General features: G+C 52.4%; 1 protein-coding gene across 4 annotated transcripts in view; it reads right to left on the bottom strand.

Moving 5' to 3' along the window:
- Positions 1 to 26,985, bottom strand: part of Trappc9 (trafficking protein particle complex subunit 9) — a 533,127-nt gene that overhangs the window by 115,617 nt on the left and 390,525 nt on the right. For all 4 annotated transcript variants that reach the window (XM_047546065.1, XM_047546089.1, XM_047546081.1 and 1 more), the window contains one exon: positions 9,621 to 9,774. In XM_047546065.1, the coding sequence (XP_047402021.1) occupies positions 9,621 to 9,774 (154 nt within the window). The remainder of the gene's footprint in view (positions 1 to 9,620; positions 9,775 to 26,985) is intronic.

The following is a 26,985-nucleotide window of genomic DNA, read 5'->3' as shown; positions in this document are numbered from 1 at the left end:
CCTGTGAGGTGCTCATAAAGCTTCCAGGGGTAGGACAAGAGGGTGTGGGGACAGACATCTTCAGTCACAGAGGCTTAAAGGGGATGGGCTTGTCCCCAACAGGTGTTAATGGCAGTGTTTAGTTCTGGAAATGAGAGGTGTGAGTAAGGAGGTCTTCTCTTGGAAAAGAGGAGTGGTGCTGCTACTTTCATGGGAAGGATAGTCCCAAATCTGGGCAGTGGTGAGCCTCAGCACAATGTCTGGCAGGCATTCCTCAGCTCGGGGCTCCTGCCTTGTCCTGCAGCAGTGTCAGCCACTCTTGCTTTCAGATTCATTGTCATGACCGATTCCAAACTGGACCATGATTAGCACCCTGATGCAAGAAGTGGACTATCCAAGTCACTGGATCAGGCCTGCAGGGCTGGTGGCAGTAAAAGTCAACTGAATGAATGAGGCAGAAGGCACTGTACAGGTAACCTTCATGTGGGCCAGTTTATCAGGTCACCTCCCACAAGTGAATGGCTACTGAGCACAGACCCTGCACATGGCACTGTGGGAAGACACACTTCCTTGGAGCGGAGGGCTCTGTGTGACAGCAGTGCACAGTGATGACACAGCACAGGAAACATATGTGCCACCACACACAGAGCAGAGGGGACACTGAGGCTGGCAGGAGTGGTATATGTCATGGGAAAGGCGATGGTGGACCACACCGCTCTCCCTCAGGTGTCACTCCTTATCCCGTCCCTGGGTTAAAGATCTAGCTAGACAAGGAAGAGACATACACTTCCAACAGAATCGAACTCGAGAACACCCTGCCAGGGCAGCCTGTGCACAGAGGCCTCCTCTACACCTCTCCACATGCTGACGGGCTTGGGGGCACCCTGGCCTTTTCCCTGTGAACCTTTCGGAGCAGGGATGAGTTTATGAGCCAGGTAACCTCGGCCCAGTGGGAACGTGTCCTGGCAGCATGCCTCACTGCAGCCACCTCCCTTCCAAGGCCTCGCCTCTGAGGTGCGGACAGGGAGAGGGCAGAGACAGGCCCGCAGAGCCCCGCGCACACCTGCAGAGGCGCCAAAGACAGGCAGTGCAGGCCCGTGATGCAGAGCCAAGCATGGCCTGGCCATGCCACCCCAACGGGAAGCAGGGCAGCCAGAGCCACCTCCTTGCAATGAGGCCCACTGCATGGCTCCGCAGCTCCACATCTTCAGGACAGAGCCAGCCTCCTAGCCTGGCCCAAATCCCCTGGCCACCTGTTTCTCCCTCCACTGTTCCCTTTACAGCCTGCACACCCTCCTGTGTGTGCTGACACGTGGGCCAGCCTCACAACTCCTGGGCCTCCTCCCAATAGCGCACCCTCTGCCGCCCGGAGCCCTTGCTCCTGCTCTCCCTCTGCCCGGAGCACCCCTGCGCCTGGCCTTCCTGAAGGATGCCCACCCACTCTCTAGAGTTCAGACACCACCTACCTGGGACATCCTCCCAGGTCCAACCCCAACCCACGGAGAAGCTAGCCTCCCTCCCTCTCTCCCTGGCTGCCCCACCACATCCTGCAGGGCACGCATCCTGTGCTTGCTGCACAGTGCTGAACTTGCACCATGTGCTCTTGACTGCTTGCCCAACGCATGCCACTGTTACCAGTGCCTGCCACCATGTGGGACTGATTTGAGACAGGGTCGCACTAAGTTGCTGGGGCTGGTCTTAAACTTGCAATCATCCTGTCTCGGTCTCCCAAATTGCTAGAATTAGAGGTGTGCATATTGCACCAAAAGAGACTATTCCACTTTTGAGGATCTAGATCTATTGTGCAAGCATTATATCCTATTCATTATTATTAGTCATTCATCATTATTTATTATTAATTATAAATTAATAATAAATATAATTATAATTATTATTTTATATATAATAATTATATATAAATATAATTATTATTGCCAGTATTTGTGCACAGCCTTTTTTTCTACACATTTTCATGCATGCCATCTCAGTTCATCTGGAGAACCACGAATGCTCTATTACCAAAACTTTGAAAAACACAGCCTGATACAAAGAAAATTCAGAAGGCAAGTAAACACCTCTCCTTTCTCACTGTCTGCTCAGTCATCAGTAGGAAATATTTGGTAACGTACCATAAGCACAGGACCATTTGAAACCACCTTGCAGATCCTGTCTATATTTATGTGGTTGAAGTTTACCACTATCTACTTTTATATTCTAGAGAAAAAATGTTTGGTCGACCAACTTGCCCTTGGGGAAGTGAAGGGATTTTTTAGGCTGAACCCATAGAACTGAGGTATGGTGGCCTCTCTCCTCCAAGGAGAAATAAGTGCCATGCTCAGAATGCCTGGGCATCATCGAGGGTCTACTGAACCAAAATGGAAACTCCATCACAAGAGAAGTGGACACAGGTTTTCCAGATGGCTGCAAGGTGAGCGGGGCTCTCTCTGGTGCCTAACTTGGGCACCCCTCCCCTAGAACAGGCTGCATCCCACATGCCAGTTCTGGAGTGAAGGACTACAGAGGCAGGGGCTACCCCAGTCCTACCCGAGCTCAAATAAATTAGCAAACTGTCATAAGTAGAAATCGCACTAATGGAAAGGCTGCTTTAAATGATTAATGAGCCTCTTTCTCGTGGCTTTGTTTTCCGACTTGCAGCACAAACTTTGGGACTGCTGAAGCTGCTGCTCTCTCTCAGTGAGCGTACTGTATCTGGCTGAGCCTCCTGACATCCGAGGCTCAATTGGACAGAGGTCACCATGCAGCAGGACACACCTCAGGAGAGGCCTGTGCTACTCCCAGCTGCAGCCGAGGCCCAGTTCCACCACCAGTTAGCTGGCTGACCTTGAGCAAATGAGGGGACCTCACTGGGCCTCAGTTTCCTCCTCAGTAGGATGTGCATTAAAAACTGACGTGGGGAGGTGATAAGTGCCAAGCCATATCATTCCATTTGTGTAGGTACAAGCAGGTAACAACAAAGCCCATCAATATGTATAACAATGATGCACCAATAAGAAATGTGGGAAAAAACTGCTTCAGAGAGTTACTGTAAAAATTAAGTGAATAACTCTAAGCAAACTGTTCAGATTAGTACCTGGCATCCAGTCTCTGCCATATGGGTGGTAGCTGTAAAGCATTGTAATTTTATGACTATTCTATGAGATACACATGCTCACAGTAATGATCATACCAAAATTACACAGAATTTGTTCACGCTTGGCACACACATGTCCAATCACACAAACACAATGCACATCAATTCACGCCTGCACTCGTGAACCCGAACCAGGTTGTACGTGAAATATCCTTCCCCATTCTCCTGAGCCAGCCAGATCTGAAATCTATACTGTGTGTCAACCCCGATTCCTTTCAAAGTAATTCTGAGGTGTGTGGACACTATGCTTGGATTTGGGGGAGACAGCAATCAACCCACGTCCATCCCACTTCACTACCCTGCCCACTGAAGGGCAAACAGCCAGGGCGATTTGATCCGAGTGCCAGTCAGGTATGTCGCTCCTCTGGCTGCAGAGCTTCCCTGTCATGAGATTAAAGGCCTCTGAAGCAAGTTATTACAAACCGCTCTAAAAGCCAGATTCCCTGAAGGCAGATACAAAATGCAACCCTGCGTTTTACTTAAGATGATCAAGGAATCAGCTGTACTGATGACAGGAGCTGTTTGTATTAAAATTCATTTAGACAAAGCTATTTCTCCAAGCAAGACTGTTAGGAAGCACAGTGTGCTGTTGAAGAGTCTTGTTTAGAGAGGTGGAACGCTTTCCCAGGAGATGCGGAGTGCTCCCTTAAGAAGCATCTCAGAGAAGAACCAGAAGCCGTTAGAGACGCTGAGGGGTCCCAAGGCGCCCAGCGTGAGCAGCTCCACCCGCCTGTCTTAAGAGGGAGGAGTGACCAGGGGACGACAACTTATCCTCAGTCTTGGAAACCCAGAACAAAGCTCAGGTGTGGCTGTATCCAACCATCCTGGTTGTGATCAACCAACTGCAGGACATGGTGCCTAAAATCCTTGAAGGGCTGTAAACTTCTGGCAAATGTCTCAGCCACTGGCGAGTCTCTCCAGTTTGTACAGGGTGGCTTGTCTGTGAGGCCAAGCAGCAACACCCTCAGCAACGCACAGCCAGGAGGCGACCCACTGTCTGCAGGGTGGCCGCTCTGGGGAGCAAGACCCCCACACTCAAGACGACAGCTGCACTGTTCCTCATCCTTCCACTTTCTAATCGAGGATGCTCACTTGGCCTCTGCCTCCTGGAAAGACTCCCTCTCTCCCAGTCTGGAACACTGGTTCCCAGGAATCTGAAGTCCAGTGTGCTGATGAGCTGCTTGAGCCTCTGCTTCACTCTAAAAGCAGCTACACTGGTTAAAAATGCTTCTCCAGGGGCTGGGGTTGTGGCTCAGTGGTAGAGCGCTTGCCTAGCATGTGTGGGTCACTGGGTTCGATTCTCAGCACCACATAAAAATAAATAAACAAATAAAGGTTAAAAAAAAAAAAAGAATGCTTTAAAAAATTTTTTTTAAAAAATGCTTCTCCAGACTAAATGGGGGAAATGGATGCTTATCAGAGCACCTGGCAGAGACCACCTGGATGGCCCAGGCCAAAGGCCTCTGTGAGGAGCAGCCAAAATGCCCCAGCTCTTCCTCCTTAAGCCTTCACAGGTGATACCCACAGGTCAGCAAGTCCCTTGCCAATCTCCAAAAGGCTCTTTGAAGGGACACTTGTAACACAGCAAGGAAACTGAGGAGGTGAGATGATAGCAAGCTTGCTCAATGCTGTTACGGCCACGGACAGTCTGTGCAGAGCCAGCTCTGGAGAAGGAGGCAGGTTTCAATTCAGACTAATTCTTCCGGCTGCAAACTCCTTTCACAGACTATCGCAGCACTCAGCTCAGGGCGACTGAGCTGGCTACCTCCTGCTGGCTGCACCCTGGAAATGACAACTTCTCATTTACATAGGTTTTAAAACCTATGTGCCAGAGATCACAGTCAGCGCTGGGGATGTCTATTGGGACAGGGTCCACAACTGCTCACTGTGGTGTCCCTCAGTGCTAGCCTAATGCCTGGCACACAAATGTCCCCAAGAAAGAGCTGAGGAGCGAATGGAATCCCACCTGACCTCCAGGCAGCATAATCTCAAAGGAGAGACAGACTCTGCACTTCTTAAGGACAAATGGGAAGGAAGCATCAAGAGAGAGGCCAGGGACTGTATGGCTCCCAAGAAGGGGACCTGGGAGGCCCATCTTGGAGGAGCCTCACCTGTGCCAAGTCACAGAGCAAAATGAGGGCTTCTATGGGAAATTGGGGAACTTCAGCTGCTGACACCTTCAGGGGTCAGGAGTCATGTCTGTGCCTCTCAGGCATGACCTCACCGAAGTAGTCAACAGCACAGTGACACAAGTCTGGAGTCCTGGCTCTCCTGCTAGCTACATGTCCCTATCATTTCGGATTTTCCAAAATCCCATTATTTTCTTAAAAGGTTTAGAGACTGCCTGCTTTGTAGGGGGAGGGTTAGTAAATTCCAGCACACTGCTTGGCGCCTGGTAGGGGAGCAAAGGAGCAACTGGGACTTAGAACTGGTCCTCACAGCAACCCTCTGAAGCAGCTGTCACCATCTTGGTTGAACAGACATGGACACAGTGCCCCTCTAACCACACCACCCCCCATGTCAGGATGCTATAAGCAGCAGGGCCAGCCTTACCACCAGGCTCCAGTCCCTACAGTGCTCTCCTAGAGTCAAATGAGGAAGAGTTGGATCACATGCTGAAGGTTACCATCCACCACTAACAGCTGACAGACAGCTGGCTTACAGTAGGATTTTCCAGGTTCAGTAAAGATTGTGTACCACAGCTGTTAGGGGTAAAGAGGGGATTAACAGGAGAGTTCCAAGGAGCTGAAAGTAAGGATGCGTTTCATCCAGAAAGCGCATGATGTCAAACAAGTCCAGCTCCCTGGAGCAGACGCTGCCTATGCCAGGTAGAGCCCTGCCCCCAGAAAGTTACACAAACAATACAACCAGGCCAGTTCTAAATGAGAGTGTTGGGCAAAAGGTTCCCTCCAAGTGGCCAGGCTACTTGGTGGCCTGGAGACAAGTACAGGCAAGGTAGAAAGACACAACAGGTTTTGAGTATGAGGAGTACTTTGTGAAAATTCTGACCCTGGGACAGAATGAGGGTCAAAGCAGAGAGACAGCAGAGGCCTCCTGTGTGTGGTGTGGCCACAGGACACAGTGGGGAGAGGGTGCCGCCCCTACAGCACAGCGAGAGCAGCCTCAGCTCTGAAGCTCATGCACGGCTCATGGCGCCCATGGCACGGGAGCGGTCAACAGCCCTACCTCGGGAGGACGACTGCCATGAAGTTACCCTGTCCCACAGGCACAGGGTCCTCATGACCCCTCCAGGCAGCCTAAGGAATGTAGCTGTGAGGCCCAGCAGACTCCAGCCTTGTGGAGTGACAGCCAGCTCCAAGGCTGTGATCCAGCATCCTCACTGCCATCTCTGTCCCAGGCTCCTGTGACAGAATCACTCGCCTCTTCCACAGAGCAGGTGGGCAGCTGGGGTTGGGGGGCAGGGGTGGCCAGGCGCTGGTCAGCACCAGCTGGGGTGTACTCAGGGGCAGGATGGGTCCTCGGAGGAAGACCCTTGGGCAGAGATACACACACATCTATAGCAAAGACCCCAATTTCCTGCAGAGCACATCTATCTGGCCTTACATGCTGCATATGGGCAATTGTTATAGCTATGGATAGGTGTCAAATCAGCTCAAAATTTTTTTTAGAGTCTAAATATTTAGAAAATATTATTAAAATGCACAATAAAATTATTAGCCAATTCAATCCTGGGTCTTTCCATCTGCTTGAATTCAGATTTATAATAGCAAAAGTCTGCTACTCAACCCATGCCAAATGTCATTTTCAGATGAGAGAGAGAGAGAGAGAGAGAGAGAGACAGAGAGACAGAGAGGATGTCCCTATTGTTAGTTCTCCTTAACCAAATTTGTCTACAGGGACAGTAGTTCATAAACGCACATCCAGGAAACTTGTGGGACAGGTGTGTGTGGCACATGTTAGGCATTTAATAAATATTTGTTTTAAGAATTATTAAGCAAACTCAGAACAGGATGGCCATCTCTTAAAGGAGATCAGGCAAAGACGTTTCCTGTGGTTTCTTGATGCTAGTTCTGAAGAGCATCAGAGTTCTGCTGGCTAACGTGATCCTGAGAGGCAGCAGACACCAGGCCAGGACCACAGGCCAGGGCAGTCTAAAGGGGTTTGGGAGCCAGCTCTTCCACTTCCTATGCATGAACCTGAGTCACATCCTGTCATCTCCAGGCAGGATGATGAGTCTGCCCTGAGCTGGGGAGACTAGGGTGCCTTGGACCCAGCACGGCACCCAGAAAGTGGTAGCTATGACACTGACCAGATGCAACTATGTGCCCAGCATGGAGGGGGCTAGTGAGGGGGTCACAATTACACCCATTCTGAGATTTCCTGCCTTTATCTGAGCCTCAGAGTGAGAGCCTTCGAGAGGGAATCCCTCCCTACAGTGCCCCTTCTCCCTCTGGTGCTGCTGTTCCATCAGGGCATCCTATCCTGCCCTGCCCTGCCCTGCCCTGCCCTGTGCAGCTCCATGCCTAAAGACCATGCCTAAAGATGAAGTTCTGAGATTGGGGGAGGGGCACGTCTTGACTAATGGAGGCCTCCACAGCAGGTGGACACGGATCCTCTCCCTCATCCCAGAAGGACTGAGAGGTTCCCTGCTCCAGAATCATGGCCAGCATGTGAACATATGCAAAAGGGGGTGAGCATGTCTCTGGCCCCACTGACTGACCAGCCCCATGGGAATCAGCAGAGCAGAGATGATGCACACCGGTGAACCCTGCCTCACCCGCCTGCTCGCCACCCTGCTCCTTTTCAGTCAGCATGAGGAGTGCACCTGGCTTTGTGCCAAGCTCAGCGGGGTGTCAGAGATAAGTCCCATCACCCCACCTGTCACTTCTCTCAGTACCAAACACCTGCACCCCCACAGGGACTGCTCTGGTCACCCAGGAAGCACCACATTCTGTCATTGGCGTCCAGTTCACAGAGCCTTGTGTCTACATCTAAAGTTAGTATTTTGTCATGAATGCTTGGAGACATCTACCAGACCTGAATGCACATTAGCTCAAATGCAGGAACTTGCCTCCGGTCTCAGAATCCATGGTTCATGGAAATGGAGGATAAAATACTTCCAGAATCCAGAGAGGCTCTCCAGAATGATCTGACTATCCCCAGAGCCACAGAGTCCATGCATGATGAAGATGATGGACAGACACTCACCCCAGTGCCTCTTTCTGGGAGACCCTCTCTCAGCATTCCCCACCTTGTCCCTCTGACAAACTTCTAGGCACCGATACAGCCCGCTCACACGTCGCGCACCCTGTGAACCTTCCTTGACTACCTCCCCCTGGCAGCTGCAGCTCAAGAACCCCAGCACCTGGCACAACGCTCTGTCCTGACTGCCCTTCTGCCTCCAGACGGGACAACTGCACCAGGGCCCTGTCTTTGAACTCCGCCCACTCAGTGCCTCACGAAACACATGACCTCCTTTCATAGGTGGTCTGCACAAACTGCCAAGCAACACGCAGACCCCGGGTCTCTCCAGAGCATTTGTTCATTCGGCTAAGCATCTACGATGAGCCAGGCATGGGCCAAAAGTTGGAATAGTCTCAGTTACTTTATGAAACACTCTTTCAAAGCACAGTCCTTCTGAAAACTCAACTCAGTCTTTTCAAAACTGCATCTTCATGCCTCACTAAGCTGTACAATCCGATTTCAGTTTCCCAGACAATCGTGTCCAAGTTTTTAGCTGTCAGTCTGTGAAAATGTTCGAGCCCAGCACTGATAGGTGGCCATTAGGACCTGTCACTAACATGAGTATCAACACTGGCAAGCGACATGTGATCCAAAGTCAAGAACACCACCAGTCCCAGGAAGACCTTTCCCCACTCAGAGTCAATACTTCATTAAGTGGGGCTTCTGAAGCATGAAGTGGTCAAGAAAATGCCAAACCCTGGGTCTGTGTCTCCTTCCAGGGCGTTGTGGAGCTACCTGGTTGAAGTCCGGTGGATGACCCTTCTTGGCTCCTCCTCAGGGCTCAGAAGCCCTCGACGCAGATGCACCCCAGCTCAAGGTGGACTGCTGTCATGGTTTAGATGAGGTGACCCCAAAGCTCCCATGTGAGACAGTGCAAGAAGGTTTGGAAGAAAATGACTGGGTTATAGACTTAACCTAATCAGTGGATCTATCCCTGATGGGATTAACTGAGTGATGACCAGAGGCAGGTGGGGTGTGGCTGGAGGAAGTGGTTCACTGCAGGCGTGGCTATGGGGTATGTTTTTTACATGGAGTGTGGAGTCTGTCTGTCGGCTTTCTGATCATCATGTGAGCCGCTTCCCTCTACCATCTCACGTGCATCTCTTCCATCATGATGTCCTACCTCACCTCAAGCCCTAAGGAATGGAGCTGGCCTTTTATGGACTAAGACCCCTGAAACTGTGAGCCCCTAAATAAACCTTTCCTCCTTTAAAGTTGTGCTGGCCCGGTCCTTTAGTCACAGCAAGGAAAAAGCTGACTGCAACAACCACCATGAAAAGGATATGATTCTCCAGCGGATGTCCAGTCTGCTGTTCACCTCCAGGCCTCGGGCTTCTTGCCTCTCCTCTTCTAGCTGCTTTGGATTTGCAAATTGCCCCTTCTCTCCTGGGGATTCCGGGACACTCTCAAAGTTGAACTTGTCCACTTGTATAGCCATTCTAAGAGAAGAAGGAGAACAGCAGAAAATTAATCAGTGGGGCGAGTTCCTCTGCTGACTGTTAGAGAATCAGCACATGCCAGCGTGAGACAGCATAATGGATCATTTTTGTTAGTAATTCATCACAGATTCCCTCTAAGAAAATGAAAGCATAGACTCCCAAGGTGGCCCTGCCTGCAGAGCTGGCTCAACACAGGAGCTGAAGACATGGCTGCAGGCTGAAAGCTCCCAGAAGACCCATGCTGCCCCAGAAGGAAGTCTGAGCTCTGTGCAGGAGTGAGGCAGAGAGGACCCAGAAGGCTGCCTATAGTGGGCTGGGGCACATCTTAAATTTCTCCCTGGACAATCACAGAGAATGCTGGCAACTACTTGACTGCAGGGAGCCCAGAAGCCCACTGGAAGTCCCCCTCCAACCCCACCTACTTCCTCCTCCAGCCAAGTGGACATGCAGCACCCAAGCCCACCACATTCACAGCCCTGCCTTCCCCTCAGTTTCCTGTACCTCAGACCCCACAGGCTCCCACTGGGTCCCTGCTCAAGCCCACACCCTCCACACAGAACCCCTTGCTGCTTGTCCAGTCCTCTTGACCTTCTGATGGTTCCAAAACACACCATTCTCCCTGCCTGGACCTTTGCACCTGCTGCCCTGCCCCTGGAATGTCCCCTGGAGCCTGGAGGAGGGAGCGCGAGCCCTCCCCAAGTCGCCCGCTGCAGCTGCAGCACTCCACTCACTGCTGGCGGAGCACGTGCCGGACTTAAAGGCCCTCTCCGGGTCTGCTGACTCCTTCCATTCTACTGGGTAGCTCCCTGAGGGCAGAGATCATCGTGGTCTCTTTTCAGCTCCCCAGCCCAGAACAGTGCCTGGCACACTGCTGAGGCTCAGTCAGTAATTAGCTGAGTAAATGAAGGAGTGGATTAAGAAGAGCCTCCCCGGTACCAAAAGTCAAGGTTTCTCTCTTCCTGCTCGCCACTCATCGGACCCTGCCTACATCTGGCTGCACCCTGGTGCCCAGCCTAGCACCTGGCCTGCGGGAAAAGGCAACCTGCATTCTGGATGCTCTATTGACTGTCCATAGCCTGTCCCTGCCCTGGATCATCATTTCACATAGGCAGGGGCTGACCCCCTGATGTCTGAAACCCCACCTCTTAGCACACAGGTAGGCAGACAAAAGGCACTCAATAAGTGTGCATCACATGGGAGGGAGAAGGGGGAGGGGAGAAGGGGTTTTCCACCTGTGAGGACCCCGAAGCTAGCAGAAGCCAGGCACTAAGCAACTCAGTGAGACCCTGTCTCTAAATAAAATACAAAACAGGGCTGGGTTTGTGGCTCAGTGGCCGAGTGCCCTGAGTTCAATCCCTGGTACAAAAACAAAAAAACCAAAAAAAAACCACAAACCTCAGGAAGCACCTGTCTTTCTTCCCCACCAGGCACCAATGTGTGCAGCATGACAGTGTCTAATTTTCTACCCAAAGCGCCTCTTATCTCTGCATCCCAAAGGTAGACTGAAGCAAACCAATGCTGTCTCCAAAGAGAAGGTCAGAGTACATCCCAAGTTTCACCAAACAGGCCAATCTAAGTCCACTGGCCAGACAACGCAAAAGTTGCGTGAGTGTCATATTACACCACCCGCCACCAACCTCAACCACACTGTAGCCAAGCGTACCCTGGAAGCTGAGGAGGGAAGAAAACAGAACTGAGGAGTCCCTCCTCAGTGCCAAGCCCTGTGCTGGGGTTCTGCACACGGATTCATCTCATGACCGCACACCAGCAGGGATGGCTGCAATTTGCAGCAGGTGCAGGGCTGAGGGGAAGCTTGTGGCAGGCGTGCGAGCGCCTGCCCAACACCCCCAGGGGCAGGTGCCACACACAGGCTGCCTCTAGACCTGACCCTGCTCCCATGCCTAGGCTGAGCACCCAAAATGAGAGGCTCTGTTGCTGGTGCTGTTTTCAGAGCTGGCACAGGACACGGGCCCTCTGCGGCCCGCCACTGCATGAGCAATGCACCACATCCCAAATTCACAACAGGCCTCCCAACAGGGCTTCCCAGGGAGCCCTGGGATGCAGAACAGAGGGAGCACCCTGAAGGCAGTGGCCCCTTTCCTGCAGCAATGAGAACAAGACACCAAGGAACCGAGCCAGCTGACCCCGGGCTCTCCAGCTTCCAATCCTGCAGCTGGGATTCCAGCTCCAATGGGTCACCTGTAAGGCAGAGGGTTACCCCCAAACCACAGAGGAGCACGTGCAGACCTCCCTAGCTCTGACCACCCTCCGCCATCCTGCCGTCAGGAATTGGGGGTGGCTCTGTGACTGCAGCCTAGAAACTGCAGTCCCTCCTGAAGAGGGACTCGCGACCTGAGGCAAGACGCTCCTGTGCTGTCCAGCAGCCTCAAGGCCAGCACTATCAAGGGAGAGCCAGCGACCAGGCTGCCCTGTAGGTGGCCCTGCTCTAAAGCCACACAGGACTGGTAGTGGCTCTGGTGAGGACTGAAAGCATTGTGTTTGGAGGCCCGTCACACTTGAGAATGCCAATGCTCCCTGGTGACGGCAAGCAATTTGAGGGACTTGTGTAGGGAGGTCACAGACAGAGAACCCAAGGACAGTGTGACAAAACCAGGTATGAAAAGCAGAAGGCCAAGTCCAGAGCCACAGAAGAGAGGGAGGGCCAGCAGCCACCTACTGCATCACCCCAGAGGGGAAGGAGCTGAGGTACAAAAGGCACCTAGCCCAGGGCTGCAGGTGCCAAGCACTGTGGAGCAGAGGAGGAGTGTGGTTTCGGAGATGACCGCAGGGGCTGGATTCCTAGCTCTGCACAGGTTGCACTTGGCCTTAGTCAAGACCTTCGGTTCCCTGAGCACCTCTGTGAATTGTGCGCCTGGACCTAGAGGGACGGCTGAAAGGACTGCAATGTCTTTATTCAGTGCCAGCTGCGGAGCTACCACAATAGTGCAAGGTGAAGACCCGCCTAGAGCCCAGGTGACTTTCTGACTGCACTTTCAGTTAGGGAGTGACAGAATCTTGATTCCTCACTGAAGCCACAGTCCTCCCCTCTTCCTCAAGAGCCTCTTGCAGGGAAGCCCACCTGCCTGCTCCTGCCACTGGTAACCTTGTACACATACATGTTTGTGGGCATCAAAACTCAGACTGGCATGGGGCAACATGCATCAGGGAATATTTGCACAATCTCACACTAGAGAGAGTCTGAAAGTAATTCTAAAACATGCTTCTGGCCAAGTGCAGCAAAGCCCCTGGAAATCATCAGCCTGTGAGACCACATGGAAGAGGAGGGTGGGCCACCGTGCTCATGGCCAGCAGCCAATCACCCGCCTCCTTTGGGCAAGGGTATCGAGGGTGACCTTTCAGGCAGCTCCTGCAGGGTGGCAGTGCTGGGTCTTTGCCCAGGCACCCACCCATCCTAACAGTTCTTTGGTTTTGTGGTTCCTGACAGTTATTTCTGTTTCTGGTAAAGAAGGAAGTCCTGCTGAGGGCTGGGGCTAGTCACCTCCTGTTAGTGGCTGCCCTGGGATAAGAATATGGCCTCTGGCTCCCTGTCCTCCCAGGAACCGGAGAAGACGTGCGAGAGGACATCAGAGCGGAGGCATCTTCCCAGTGAGTAGGCAGAGGGACTAGGAGGCCAGGCCTGTCAGTCACCTGCCGACTGGGGGAGCAGTGCTCTGGCAGGCCAGGAGCACGGGAACAGACAGCTCTCCCTGGTCTGGGCCTCTTCCATGTGCTCCTAACTCCTCTACACTCAACTTGACTTCGTAAGTAAGAAAGATTGCTTGCTAGGCCATGGGTCACCTCGGTGGGATAACACCCTTGGCACTTTGAGATGGTCCCTGTAGGTTCAATGAAGGGACTACACTTGAATCCAGTGGAGAACAGGACCAGGCCCTACACATCTCCGAGGAGGGAACTTCTGGATTTTGTAAAATGTACGATCAAATTCCAGTTCTTCTGGAGCCTCTTCCAAGTGCGTGTGTCTCTAGTCACCATGTCGCAGTTCTTCACAGGTGCACACACTGTGGATCGGTTCTCCTCTGTTGAGGTGAACAGACCCTATTTTGTAAGATCCCGTGTAGTGTAAGTGACAGGGTTCTGAGGATGTGAGCGCGTGCACTGCTCCTGGGCTCATGAGTGGTCAGACCCCCAACCCAGGTGTGGCCTGTGCAGCTGCAGGGCTGGTTTCCAAATCTGTCTAGGTCTAGCTGACCCTGTAGGCGAGCCAGGATAGGGAAGACCTCCTGACCCTGTGCTGAGAAAGCCCCATACACACATAGTATTGTCTATGCTTCGTTTGTGCCTCTGATCCCACTCTCACTTTAGAGGGGGGTGAACCAAGCATGTGAGCGTCGGAGGGTCCCAACGTAGTCTCTGGGGTACAGTGAGAGAGTGGGCAGGGGCTCGGACCCCACGGAGCACCTGAGCTCGGGCCCAGTTGGCCCTCCCTCCCGGCTCAATCCCACTCAACCTCAAGACCCAGCCAGTCTCGTCCTCCCCTGAGGTCCCCTGCCTGCCACCCATCCTGTAGACCCACTGGGGTGCTCTTGGGCAGCCCTCGCTGACCCTCACTACTAGTGTCTAGGCTTACTGGCCTAAGGTTGGGGACCACGTCCAGTTACTTAGGTCTCCGCAGCCCAGAGCTGGCTCCATACAACTGTTAAGAGAATGAGTGACATGGACAGGCAGCCCTTGAAATAACTCCCTTGAACACTGATACTCATGTACATTAAGTTTGGATGAATTTACTCTGTATTAGAGGGAAAAAGTGATGCTTCTACTGGCTGCAGAGAAGCTGGCCTGCAAGCATAAGGACAGCGGAGCTTCTCTGCAGCCCTGGCCAGCACTGCTCTGGGGAGAGCAAACCCTTACCTTGCACTTCTATAGAGGCACGTTTATTTTAGGACCTTCAAGCACTTCCTTTCCTCAGCACAGAAGGCAGTGCCTAATAAAATAAAAAGCACCCTCAATGCCACAGGCTGCCAGCTGCCCTCCCTCTGCAAACTGCAGACGGCACATGGAGGCCTGCCTTCTGCCATGGAGGAGGCAGGGGCATTTCTCACTGACTTCCCTTCACCTGCGCTCTCGAGAAAGCAGCTTTTCCATCCGCAGGGTCACTGGCCCGCCAAAGCATCTGATCACAAGAGCGGCACAAGCAGGGCCCATGTTCCCCATGGCCATGTGCAGCAGGAAGGGGTGGGTAGGAGTCCAGACCTGCCTGCCCCTAGGGGGAATCCCTGTCCAGGGCGAGCTCCCAGGTTGGCCTGCGGGGTGGGGTGTGGGGAGAGCTGTGTAGAGGGAGGACCAAGGCTCTGGGGCCTCACTGGCTGGACTCCAGTTCTCTTTAGGTATCAGGGGCAGTGGCCTAAGTGCCCCCAGGCCTCAGATATGTCACCTGCAAAAATTGACAGTCCACAGTGCAGGGTTGGTGAGGACCTGGGAGAACTCACTTGAATTCCTCGGCACATAACTGGGGCTTAAAAAATCATAGCTGATACTTTCTGGGCGAATGGAAATGTTCTGAAGTGGACTGTGGGACAGCCGTGCAACCCCATAAGACCCTGGGAGCCACTGAGTTGCACACTTCAAGTAGGTGAGTTGTATGGTATGTAAATCACGTTTCAATAAAGCTACTGTAAAAAATCAGGGCTATTACAGGAAGTTCCTCTAAAGATCAAACAGGAGAGCTTTTATAGAGATATTTCATGAGCTATAAAATGCTGAATAAATGCTGGTTGTTTTGTGTATTATTTTCATTCACTGCCCCGAGTTCACGAACAGCATTTCACTGAGGCTAATGTCATGGTGTCTCTCTTCTACTACATCCTCGCTCTGCTGGGTGAAAGCCATTTCCTTCATCCTGGTTCCCCTCATGCTACCAGAGTGCCAGACCAGAGAAGGCACTGGACGGCTGCTGGAGAGCACCTGCCCTGGTGTCATGCCCACTCACAGACTCTGGTCCCTCCTCAAGACTGGCCAAAGTCTCTTTGCTGGGCCTGGGCAGTCCTCCCAGCATTTCTCCATCCCTAAGGGTGGGGTTCTGGGTTTCCCCAGCACTGCTCACTGGCTATTCTGATGATGTTTGCACTGAGATTAAAAGATCTATTAAGGCCAGGCACGGTGGTGCATGCCTTTAATCCCAGCAGCTCGGGAGGCTGAGGCAGGAGGATCGCAAGTTCAAAGCCAGCCTCTGCCAAAGGGGGGTGTTAAGCAACTCAGTGAGACCCTGTCTCTAAATAAGATATTAAAAAGGGCTGAGGATGTGGCTCAGTGGTTAAGTGCCCCTGAGTTCAATCCCTGGTACAAAAATCAAGACAACACAAAACAAAAAACTATGAAGCTTTTTGCAGATTTTCTACTATTCTTTCAAAATTTGAAAGATCTGGGTCCTGCCTGGGTCTGCCTATAATTGCCTATGCCATTAGGCAAGTTGCCAGGTCCCTGCACCTCTGTCCTGGTCTTCACGGGGGGACATGCTTCCTGCAGAGAGACTACCCCTAAGTGGGGCACAGGGCAGGGCATAGAGCCCTACTCCTGCTACCTGATCACCACAGAGATGGACTGCTTTGCAGTTTCTTAGCCTTGGGTGACCCAGAGTGCCTGTGTGCTTCCTTGCCCTTCCCAAAGAGGCATGCTCAGGGCATAGAACTCTGGAAAAGCCAACACAAGCACTCAGGTGAGGCCAGCGGAGCCTGCAGGGCAGAGGAAGGCACCTTTCCTTGGGTGGAAAGCTGGCCCGCTACCAACCCTAGGCTCCTTCCACTCCTGTTAAGTTCTCAGAAACTGGATGAATTCACAGAGGGGGATCAAGGAACAAGGCTGATGGTGCAGAGTCTGCTTCTGTGTCCCTGTCCATGCCGTAGGTGTGGCCATATTGCATCTTGTCGTGTCTCTGAAGGTGTGGAGGTCATAGCCCTTCCAGGTGGGGGCCGGACGAAGGCCGCTCCCATCACCTTCAGGTGGCCTGGCCCTTTCAGAACAGGAGGACACTGGCTGCCCAGTCAAACAGGTCCATGGGGCCAACTCAGAGGTAGTGTCCTAGGCTCAGCAAGGTCTTACCTCCCACTACCAGCTGGTGCTTAAGGACAGGCCACCAGCAACCTTATGGCTCAAACAGCAATGCTGCCCAGCACCAGATCTGAGGGTAGGAACCTGGGACAAACCACACAAGCAGCTGGACAACATTCAGGCAGCAGCTGCCAAGCTGTGTAGGGACGTGAGGTGAATCTCCTTCCAGGAGTTGCAGAATTCCCGGGAGAGAAGGACCCAGAAAGCCAGACGGTCATCGGGTGCGTGGCAAGTTGTGATCAGTGCTCTGACACAGGAGGTGCAGATACTATTCAAGTATAAAAAGGAACCTTGGGCCCTGCCTGAGAAACTCCAGCCAGAGGTAGGGAGGGGCACTGCTGCCCGGGGGCCTGCAGGCAGGGGAAGCCAGAACTGGGGTGCTGGTGGACAAGGGCCTGCCCAGCACAGAGCAACAGGACCAGGACAGCTGTGTTAGAACACAGACCAGTTAGGATCTGGCCGAGTCTGCAAGGACGAGGGAGTGAGGGTGACAGAGGAGGCCAGTGGGGCCAGATGACGAGGACCGGCAGCCTCCATGAGGACTGTACGCCTTTATTCCTTGTTGGTCCAGGAGACAGCAAAGCAGATGGGCAGGTGGTCTGCACTGACCTGAGTGTCCAAGGCCAGTTTTTCAGAAGACAGGAAATCACAAATGGGAAGCCAGAGGTGAAGAGAAGGGAATAAACGACGGAGGGACAGGATTGGTACCTTACCTGTGCTAACAGGCTTATTTTCATTTCCCTCCTTCAAAGGGGCTTTATTTTCACAGAGCAGATGAAGAAACTGAGGCTCATACAATAATGTGATTGCCAGGAGTCAGGTCTCTGGACACATGGCACACCCTTCTGTGGAGCCTCCAGCAGAAATGACTGGGCAGCCACAAGTGTGGCCAGAGGCCTGCTGTGTGATAGGGCTGCATCCAAGGTGAGGTGTGGCCTCCCCCCTCCACTCCGGGTGACACCCAGAACACTGCCCAGAGGCCTTGGGCCAGGGTCCAGGTCTACGGTTCCAAAGGAAGAGCACAACCTTCCTCTGTGCCTCACACTGAAGCAGGCAGGGAGGGGACAGCCAGAATCACCCAGCTAACAGCAGGCCAGGTGGGGTCAGAGTGCACACCTGTCTTCCAGCTCGAGGCCCAGAGAGTCAAAGACACACAGAAGTCCAGATGTTCTGGCAGTTCTTTCCTGGATGTCTCACTAACGGAAAGAGGCCTAAGCAATCCATGCAGGTGTCATCCCTGCATTTAAGAAAGCCCATCGTGGCAGTTTCTCTCATCAAGCTAATCAGAAGACAAAGAACCAACAGAGTCAATTCCTCAGATTCCTTCTGCAACAGTTACAGATAGATCAGACTAGAAAACCAACTGGTCTGCAGCAAAGGCTCTGGCACACAGCCGATTTCCAAGGTAAATGGAAACAGTAAAGGGCTGAAGGACCACAGGGCTTCCATCACCCACCTCCATGGAAAAAGAATCCCTAAGCATCAAAATCCCCCATTAAGTGGAGCTGAACCTAGAAAAGATTACCATGGTGCATCAGTCTTTTTTTTAATTAATTTTTTAATTTGTTCTAATTATTTATACATGACAGTAGAATGCATTTTATGCATTTTGATATATCACACATAAATGGGGTGCAATTTGTCATTTTTATAACTGTACACTGGACCCTCCTCCAGGATGCCAGCCGGCTGCAGCCTAACTGGGTGCTGACTCTCCCAGAGGGCTGCTGGCGTGCAGGGCAGCAGAGGCAGGCCATGCACGTCACTCATGCTGCACCTGCATGCAGGCCCCGTGCAGCCCCAGGGAGAGCTGGCGTGCTGCACACTCCCCAAGGCCAGGTGCCCACACACCATTCACTTCACCTCCAACTGTCCCACGGTGGTAACCTATATTTGACAGAAGGGGAAACTGAGGCTTGGCCCTCCCCTAAGTTATGCCTGGCCACAGGAACTGCACCTCGTGGGTCACATGAGTTCTGACAAGGCAAACGTGGCCCTGTATCCATGGAGCAAAGGCTCTTTACAACCTACAGCTGTGCCTTGACAGCCTCCCAGGGATCTGGCAGAGGCCAATCGGTCCCCAGGGTGGAGCCCAACACGCCTAAGTTATTGAAGGTTTGCCTGCCACACCAGCTGTGACCCAGGGAAATGTCCTGGTCATCATGAGACCAGATGGTCACCTGTAAGGTGAACAAAACTCCTACCTAAACAGAGATGGTGTGGCTTAACTGAGACAATATATTCTTAATCAGAAAACCTTTTTGGAAATTCTGGTCGCTTTACTGCTATTATAATGCCAGCAGAGCTTCTCACTGGCCCCTCAATCTCATTATATCCAAACCAAAGACACTCTATCCAAGGCTGCTTCTCCTAGGAAATGCCCCTTCCATTGCCCCCTGCCCCACATAGCCAACTCAAGCACAGCTACCATGAACTGCTCCTTCTCCTCCACCTCCAGTCCTGGTCAGGTGCCAGGTGTGGTCACCTGCCTTGCAAAGGGACCACCTCTGTGGGTCTGCTCCCAATCTCCTGCCTCCTCCATAATGCCTGGTGCAGGCCTCCAGCCTCCCTTTCTGTGGGATATGGTAAGGGCGACATACCAGCCACTCCCAGCTTCTGCCTCCCTCTCGTCAGCCTCCTTGCCTGGCAGCTGTTAATCTCCTTTGGGCAGGTCATATGTGTGCATAGCTGGCCTGGTGAGGGTGACAGTGTGAGGAAAGGGGGTCCAGACTCCAAAGGGCAGGAGTGTGTGGAGGCAGGGAGCTGAGGGGCCTGCACAGAGACCAGCCTGCAGTGCGTGCAGAGGCCCATCTTCAAACCAAAACAGTCATCAGGAAAACAAAAATACCAAGTCCGGGAGTTCTCAGAGGGATTTACAAATTGGAAACTGCCTAATTATCATCTGCGTGTAAAATAACATTCTCATCACCATCAACAAATAGCACAGATACCAAATATATTTATAGGACATATATATGGAATAAAATGATACAGAATTAGAAAATAAAATTTTATTTCCAGAAAGTCAAAATTCACTCACAAAAGCACAGTTCATGGGCAGAATTAGAATGAAAAGTATCAATTCTCACACATGATGTCTTCCAGGGACCAGGCCCCGTCCTCAGCTGGGCTCAGGCCCACAGAAGCAGCAGCAGGCTGGACCAGGCACTCACAGTCACCACGCCCACTCGCCCCAGGAGGTCCCGTGGGGCACGCACCATTACTCCCATTTTTACCAATTTGGAAACTGAGTCTCCTACAGAATTCCCAGCTACTGGGGAGGACAGCAGGTGGGCAGGGTCACGCCTCCCAGGGCGGCAGCACTACGCTGTGGCAAGAGGGGGACTAGGCAGTGCTGAGGCCTTGAGGTAGTGCTGAGAGAGCGGCTCAGCAGTACGGTGCTAGTCATGCCAGGGTCCAGGCAGGGAGCCATGTGACCACCTCCGCCTGGACGGAGAAGGAGGAGCTGGCTCCAGCACTGGCTTAACCGAGGGTGGGTGGAGGGGTCGGACCAGAGAGCAGAAAGAAGTGGGCAGGGTGGGCCTGAACCAGGGGCAGGGATGCCGAGAAGCAGGGTCCTCCATGTGTGGGCCTCCACTCCAGGGTGCTGACCAGTCCTGGTGACTACCGACAGGCTGCTCTGGGGAAGCTCCTGAGTGACAGCAATGCCAGCCTCACTGATGCACGTGGACGCCTTCTTTGCAGCTGCATAAGCCCCGCCAGGGCTGGACTTAACGCTTGGATCTGCACATCAGACTACAGGACCTCATAACACGGACCACTCACGAGCCCGGCCTCACGCTGCACAAAGAACGTGCAAACTCAACAATGAGAACTCAACCCAACTTTTTTAAAAAAGTGGGCAAACATCAGTGTTAATAGCAACTCACTTCACAATAGCTGAGCTATGGAACCAAACTTGGTGCCCCTCAACAGATGAATGAATTAAAAAAAATTGGTATCTATACAGAACAGAACATTAAGTCATAAAGAAACATGAAACTATGGCATTTGTTGGTAAATGGATGGAACTGGAGACTATCATGCTAAGTGAAATAAGCCAATCACAGAAAACCAAAGACCAAAGTGCTCTCTGATAGGCAGATGATAACTCACAAAAAGGGGGTGGGGAGAACAGAAGTGTCTTGGATTAGATGAAGAGAAATAAAGGGAAGGGAAGGGAAGGGGGATGGGAATAGGAAAGACAGTGGAATGAACTGCACATTACTTTCTTTTTTTTTTTTGCAGTGCTGGGGATTGAACCCAGGGCCTTGTGTTTGTGAGGCAGGCACTCTACCAACTGAGCTATATCCCCAGCCCTACACATCACTTTCTTATGTCCATAAATGAATATATGACCAGCCTAACTCCACATCATGTACAACCACAAGAATGGGAATTTATACTGCATGTATGTATGATATATCAAAATACATTCTATGTCATGTATAACTAAAAAGAATACAAATTTTAAAAATCTGGATAATACAGAAAGGAATATAGAAGAAAATAAAAGCACACAAATTTCAGTACTTGCAAAAAAAAAAGCAAAACATTTAAAAAGATGTGTCACAGAAGGCAGCAAGCGAGTGGTTGTAAGGACATGAGAAGATGCTGGCGTCAGCATTCACCAGGGCAGTGTACATGTAGAAATGCCATTGGGAAGCGCCCCCGTCCTCAGCGCTGGCAAGCCAGGGATAGGGCTGCTGCAGGAGTGACCTCCTCGTGCTGTCCGCAGACCTGGCACAGAGACAGCAACACCCACAAGGGGATGCCAAGGGAGCCAGAACCTGTGCACATGAGCTGAACACGGGCATGGTCACCACAGTAGTCACCACAGCAGCCACCAAGGTAGAAGAGCTGAGCGTCCACCAATGGGGAGGGACACACACAACAGCACATCCTTAGAATCAAACACACATCGGCTGCAAACCCAAGTCATTGCTATGCGCCGACAATGTGGGCAACCACCAGAATCACTGTGCTGAGTGACAGAGACAAGCCTGATAACACACCAAAGGGCCCTTCCCATAAAGTTTCAGATCGCACAAACTAACCTGCAGTGGCAGACGGCAGGGCAGCAGTTGCCTGGGGATAAGTCGCAAAGGGGCACAAAGAACATTTCTGGGGTGAAAGAAGCGTTTGTATGTGCAGTGTGCTGGAGATTTCTTGGGTTCCTATATACATCGAGTGATCAAATGGTGCTCTTTAAAAATGTGCCATTTACTATAACTCAATCATCCTATAGAGTTGCGTCAAAAGATACACACAGGTAAACTGTAAGCCAAGAATCAGAAGCCTGGGTCTGAATCCTAGGTCTGGCCAGAGACTGAATTCCCTGATTTCAGTTTCTTTGTGTGTGAAGCAGAAATGCCTGTGGTGCGCACCCCCTCCGGGACTGCAGCAGGAGTGAGCGGGCTCATGGCTGAAGACCCGTGTCCTCCTGGCTTGGAGGCCCTCCTGGTTCTGCACCTACCACGCTGTGCTGCCCTCCCGCTGGAGTTCCTCCCTCCCAGATCCAGACTGTCTGTAAGGCTGCTGATGGAGCCTTGTGGGCTTCCCGCTCCCTTTTGTTGTTGGTTTTCTTCTCCAGGAGACCAGAGTAGCCTGCAGACTGCAACACACTTTTTGGAGGTTCCCACGACTCCTGGCTGCCGCATGCCGACAGTGCTTAAATACTGCTCCCGGAGACAGCACGCAGAAGCCTGTGGCGTCTCCACAGCACGCGCTCCACGTTCCAACAGCAAGTCCATTTTGTGGGAAATTTGTGAATATCAAGTGCCTAATGAAATTGGGAACTATCATTAGTTCTGTTTGTTTAAAATTTAAAAAGCGATCCTTAAGAATGCGTTAACGGTCCTCACACCTTAAGTGTTCTATAACTTCTTGCTGCCTTCCCTGGCAGTCATCCAGGTGGCACCCGTGTGGGTCACTTGTCAGGCATAGGTCTCTAAGTTTTGCACAGTCCCGCCCTGTAAAGGTGAGCCACAGGTGAGCGCCTTAATGTTTGGTGTCACCATAATGAAACGTCTTGGAAAAGCTTTAGGAATCCACTGTTCAGGGCCAATTCAGACGTGGGGAGAAAAGTTTGCCCTGTCCTGAGCCTCAGCAGTTACTGCTGGTCCTTGGCCTTGGTGTTCTCTCCCGGCAGAGTCATGCTGCTGGCCTCTTCTTCCTAATCCGAAGGGCTCCACTATCTTCCAGAATGATAACAATAGGCCTCTTCTGAAACAGCTTCTGCAAGTGCCCTGCAACTCTGAACACCATGGTGCCATCCACCCCAGGTGCAGGTGTGTGAAGGGGGACTCTGAGGTGGCCCTGGCTGGAGACTCTCACTAAGCAGTGCTGCAGGGCATCTTCAATGGTGATCACACAGAACAGTCACGCAAGGCCCAGGCAGAGCAGGCCGAGTCCAGCCGGGCCCCAGGACTGTCCTCACTCCCCTCCCAGTTTGGCCCACTCTTTGCGTGCCACTCTTCAGTCTCTTCTGGGGTCCAGAAAAAGTGACCACTACTTTGCTGGTTCCAGGTTCTCTGATCCTGGAAGCAGTACCTGACACATGGAAAGCCATCAAAATAAGCATTTGCTGCAGTGAGTAGGTTGCTGTCTCTGGTGTGCATCAGCAAGTCAAAGAAGGTATGGAAAGCCAAGTACAGACGGAGATGTGATGGACAGTCATAACTCTGCTTTTCTCATTCCTGGGACCTCCAGGATATCTTAGATGTGACAGATCAGAGGACAGTGCTTATGAAGGGCTACACCCCTTGGTGGGTGCACACACCCTTACCGCTCCCTCCCGACTCCTAGGAAGGGACAGACATGTGAAGGGGGCCCTGGAGGTACAGCTGACCTGTTGTCAAAATGGAATGTGAAGGACAGGCGAGAAGCACTAAAGGCAGGGTAGGAAGGAGGGATGGCTGGTCCAGGATCACATGGGAAGGCAGGGGAGTGGAGGACTGAATCAAAGCCTTGCAAATGCATGTCTGCTTTGCATTTGCAGCAGGTAAGCAAGGGAGGCCAGCCTTCAAGGAAAAGGACTGCTATTTACACCCTCTTCTCCCAGTCCATACATTAAAAGGACAAAAAGGTGCCTGTGACAGATGAGTACCAGAGGCACTCTCAACTTTCTAACCTTCCCACACAATACAGACTCTTGCGTGGTCCTACAGGAGGGACATTATTATGCAGAGTGTCTATTCTCAAGCAACCCTAGTGACTGGCTCTTGCGCTGGGGGCCCTGGAGACCCAGGCTTGCTCCATCACTTTCTGATAGAAAAGACAGTGAGGCTCAGCAGGAGGGGGTGTTTGTGAATGTAGCCCCCAAAGGTTACCTGACAACAATACCTTAACAAGATGTTATCTGATGGCAAAGGTCATCCTGACAGCCACATCACAGTGCTCACTGCAGCAGAGGCGGCATGAGCTCACCAAGCCCTCAGCACACAGCCCACGTCCTCTGCTGGGACCAGTGCTTGGGCACCAGGGCCAGTCCATTCATCCTGAGCACCAAACAAGCCCAAGCCCTGGCCCTCGTTCTCCCCCCTTCTCCAGGCTGCCCCAAATCCAGATGAGGCCAACTATCTCTACTTCTCAGGGCTCTGAGGTCACTGGGAGTTCACTTGACCTTATGAGGCTGTTCTCTGCTCTGGAAAAAGGAAATAACTAATAGACCACTACTGTTTACTGAAAGCCAGTCCAAGGTGCCTACAATCCTCAGGACCTGGGCACTGGGCACAAGGACTCCAGTTCCGGAGCGGAAAGGGGAGGGTTAGGGCAGAACTTGACGAGAGCTTCCTGGCAGTACACTAAGAAGTGCCCCTTGGAAGGCAGGCTGGTTTCCAGAGGCTGGCACACCTGAGGAGAGCGAGCTGCCCGTGATACCCCATCCGCAGCATGAGAGTTACGCTGAAAGGGACCTTCACACCACCTAGTCCAGTCCCCTCTTTGCACAGATTAAACAAACCCAAGTCACAAGTTTGCACAAAACTCTGGCCCTCAGTCTCCCAGGCTGCAGTCCAGACACAGCTCCTCTCTCTAGGAGTGCGTGGTCCCATCTGCAAACTCTCCGTGCGGTCTCGGCGGGGGATGCAGAGGGCCACATGTGGATCCCTTCGTTTGTCCCCCCATCTTGATAAGACAGAGGCCCTGAACATCGTGTTGTATCATCTTCATTAGGGATCACAAGTTTCACGTGCAGAGGAGGGAGGGAGACATGAATACAACAACGGGAAATTGAGCCCACTTCACCCTGAGAATACGACTCTGATTTATTGCTCTACAGCTGCTGACGATGACCTGTCAGAGAAGCCGTGTTGAAAATAAAGGACAAAAATCACCCAGAGTTGTTTTGCTGCATATCCAAATTAGAAAATGCCACTTTCTAGATGATTAATGCTTCAATTTTTTCCCTCATTCACAGAGAATCTGTCAAGCATTACTGCAGTACCTGAGAGCAACAATACAATTCAAAATGAAAGGCCGGCCCCTGAAGTCTGGAGGCACAGCGAGCTCGGCAGGGCTGCCGCGCTTGGCCCCACGTGCCTCGCAAGGAAGGCAGCTCCCAGCTGGCATGCGGGGCGCCCGGGACTTTCACACCTCCAGGCCCCACTCAGCTTTGCCACACGGGAGGAGGATGTCCTGCCTCACGGGCGTCAGGCTCCCACAAGGCTCTGCTCGCCAGGCCCAAGCAGAGCGCCACGCGCCACCTGGGACTCTGGCGTGGTCTGCCCCGTCTTCCCTCGGACAAGGGCAAGGCGAAGCTGGCCAAGCTGACTTCTGGGACTGGAGGGCTTGCAGGGCAGGGTTCCGACCTCAGCCAAGCCCTCGTGAGTGGTGTGCGACGTGAGGAGACGTCAAACTCTGCTTCAACTCCCTGGCACCTGGCGTGCCCAGTGGAAGACCAAGCAGAGCTTCCTCCTGGGGTGCCCTGCCTTCCTCTACAGCACAGGGGCTCGCTCCTCAGGAGCAGGGTAGCCGGGCATCCAGGACCACCCCTCAGTCCCACAGTCCTCTTTGGTATCATCCTGCATGACGGTCCTCCAAGACAGCTTTTTCTCCTCTGCTGCCCGACACATCCCTTGAGGACATGGCTCCAGGAACGGTGCCCTCAAGACCTGCCAGAGCCCGTGTTGGCTCGTTCCATCTGAAACAGAAATTCCAAAACCAAGATTTCTCCTAACACTTAAGAAACATGGCCCGTTTAGAACAGGAATCTGGGTCGAACTGCAAAAGTCCATGTGAAGTGGTGCCCCGAAGTCCCGGTGCCCAGAGGAGGGCGTTCTGCGGAGGAATTCCTCCCTCCTGTATCCTCGAAGCACACAGCTTGAGGAGAGCTGAGCAGCCAGCTGCAGACCTTGGAAGCCAGGTCAGAGGAGGGCCCTGCTGAGCCACAGGGGACAAGTGGGGGGAGAGGGCCAGAGCCATGCCCCCTGCACGTGACCCCTCCCACCTACCTCGGCCAGGCAGGACACTTTCCTGGCTCTGCCAGGTACACACACCGTGGCGGGTCTTGCCTCCCTGAGGACCAGATAGGACATACCTCAAACATGAGCCCTTCGCTTCTGCTAACTGATCATTCCCTCATCCTTGATCTCACTGGTCCCTGGATTGGTTTCTGCTCTTCCTGCATTAAGTTTTGGGACCAGTTTGTACATATTTGAGATAAAATCAAAGTTCAATATCAATGATAGACTGATACCAATTCCAGATCCACCTCACATAGCTACGAGAGCCCAGATAAACTACCTGACCTATCTGAACTCCTATTTCTTCATCTACATGACAGTGATGAGGAGGTCGATGCTGCCAGGCCTGAGTGTCGTGAAGATGAGCAATAACACAAAGAAGGCACCTGCCGCAGTGTGGCTGCAAAGTGGCGTCATCTGGGATGTACCCATTGACTGTAACAGCATCGGGTCCACGCTTCCATCCTCAGCAGACCGAAAGTCACAGAAACTGACCCAGCTGAATTCACTTCCAAAAACACTTAAAAGCAAGCAGACCAAGACTCGCCACTGCCTCCCCTCATCACCCAACAAAACCCCTGTGCTGAGGGTCACCACTTTAGGTGGCTGCACTGACCATACAAGCTCTTGTTATGTTGTGGGGAAAAGACAGGGAGCAGAAGAGTGAACCCCAAACAGTCCC

The sequence above is a fragment of the Sciurus carolinensis genome, chromosome 1 (assembly GCF_902686445.1).
Source record: "Sciurus carolinensis chromosome 1, mSciCar1.2, whole genome shotgun sequence".
Lineage (NCBI taxonomy): Eukaryota > Metazoa > Chordata > Mammalia > Rodentia > Sciuridae > Sciurus > Sciurus carolinensis.
The sequence above is the reverse complement of the archived record's forward strand: the minus strand, read 5'-3'. Positions and strand labels throughout refer to the sequence as shown.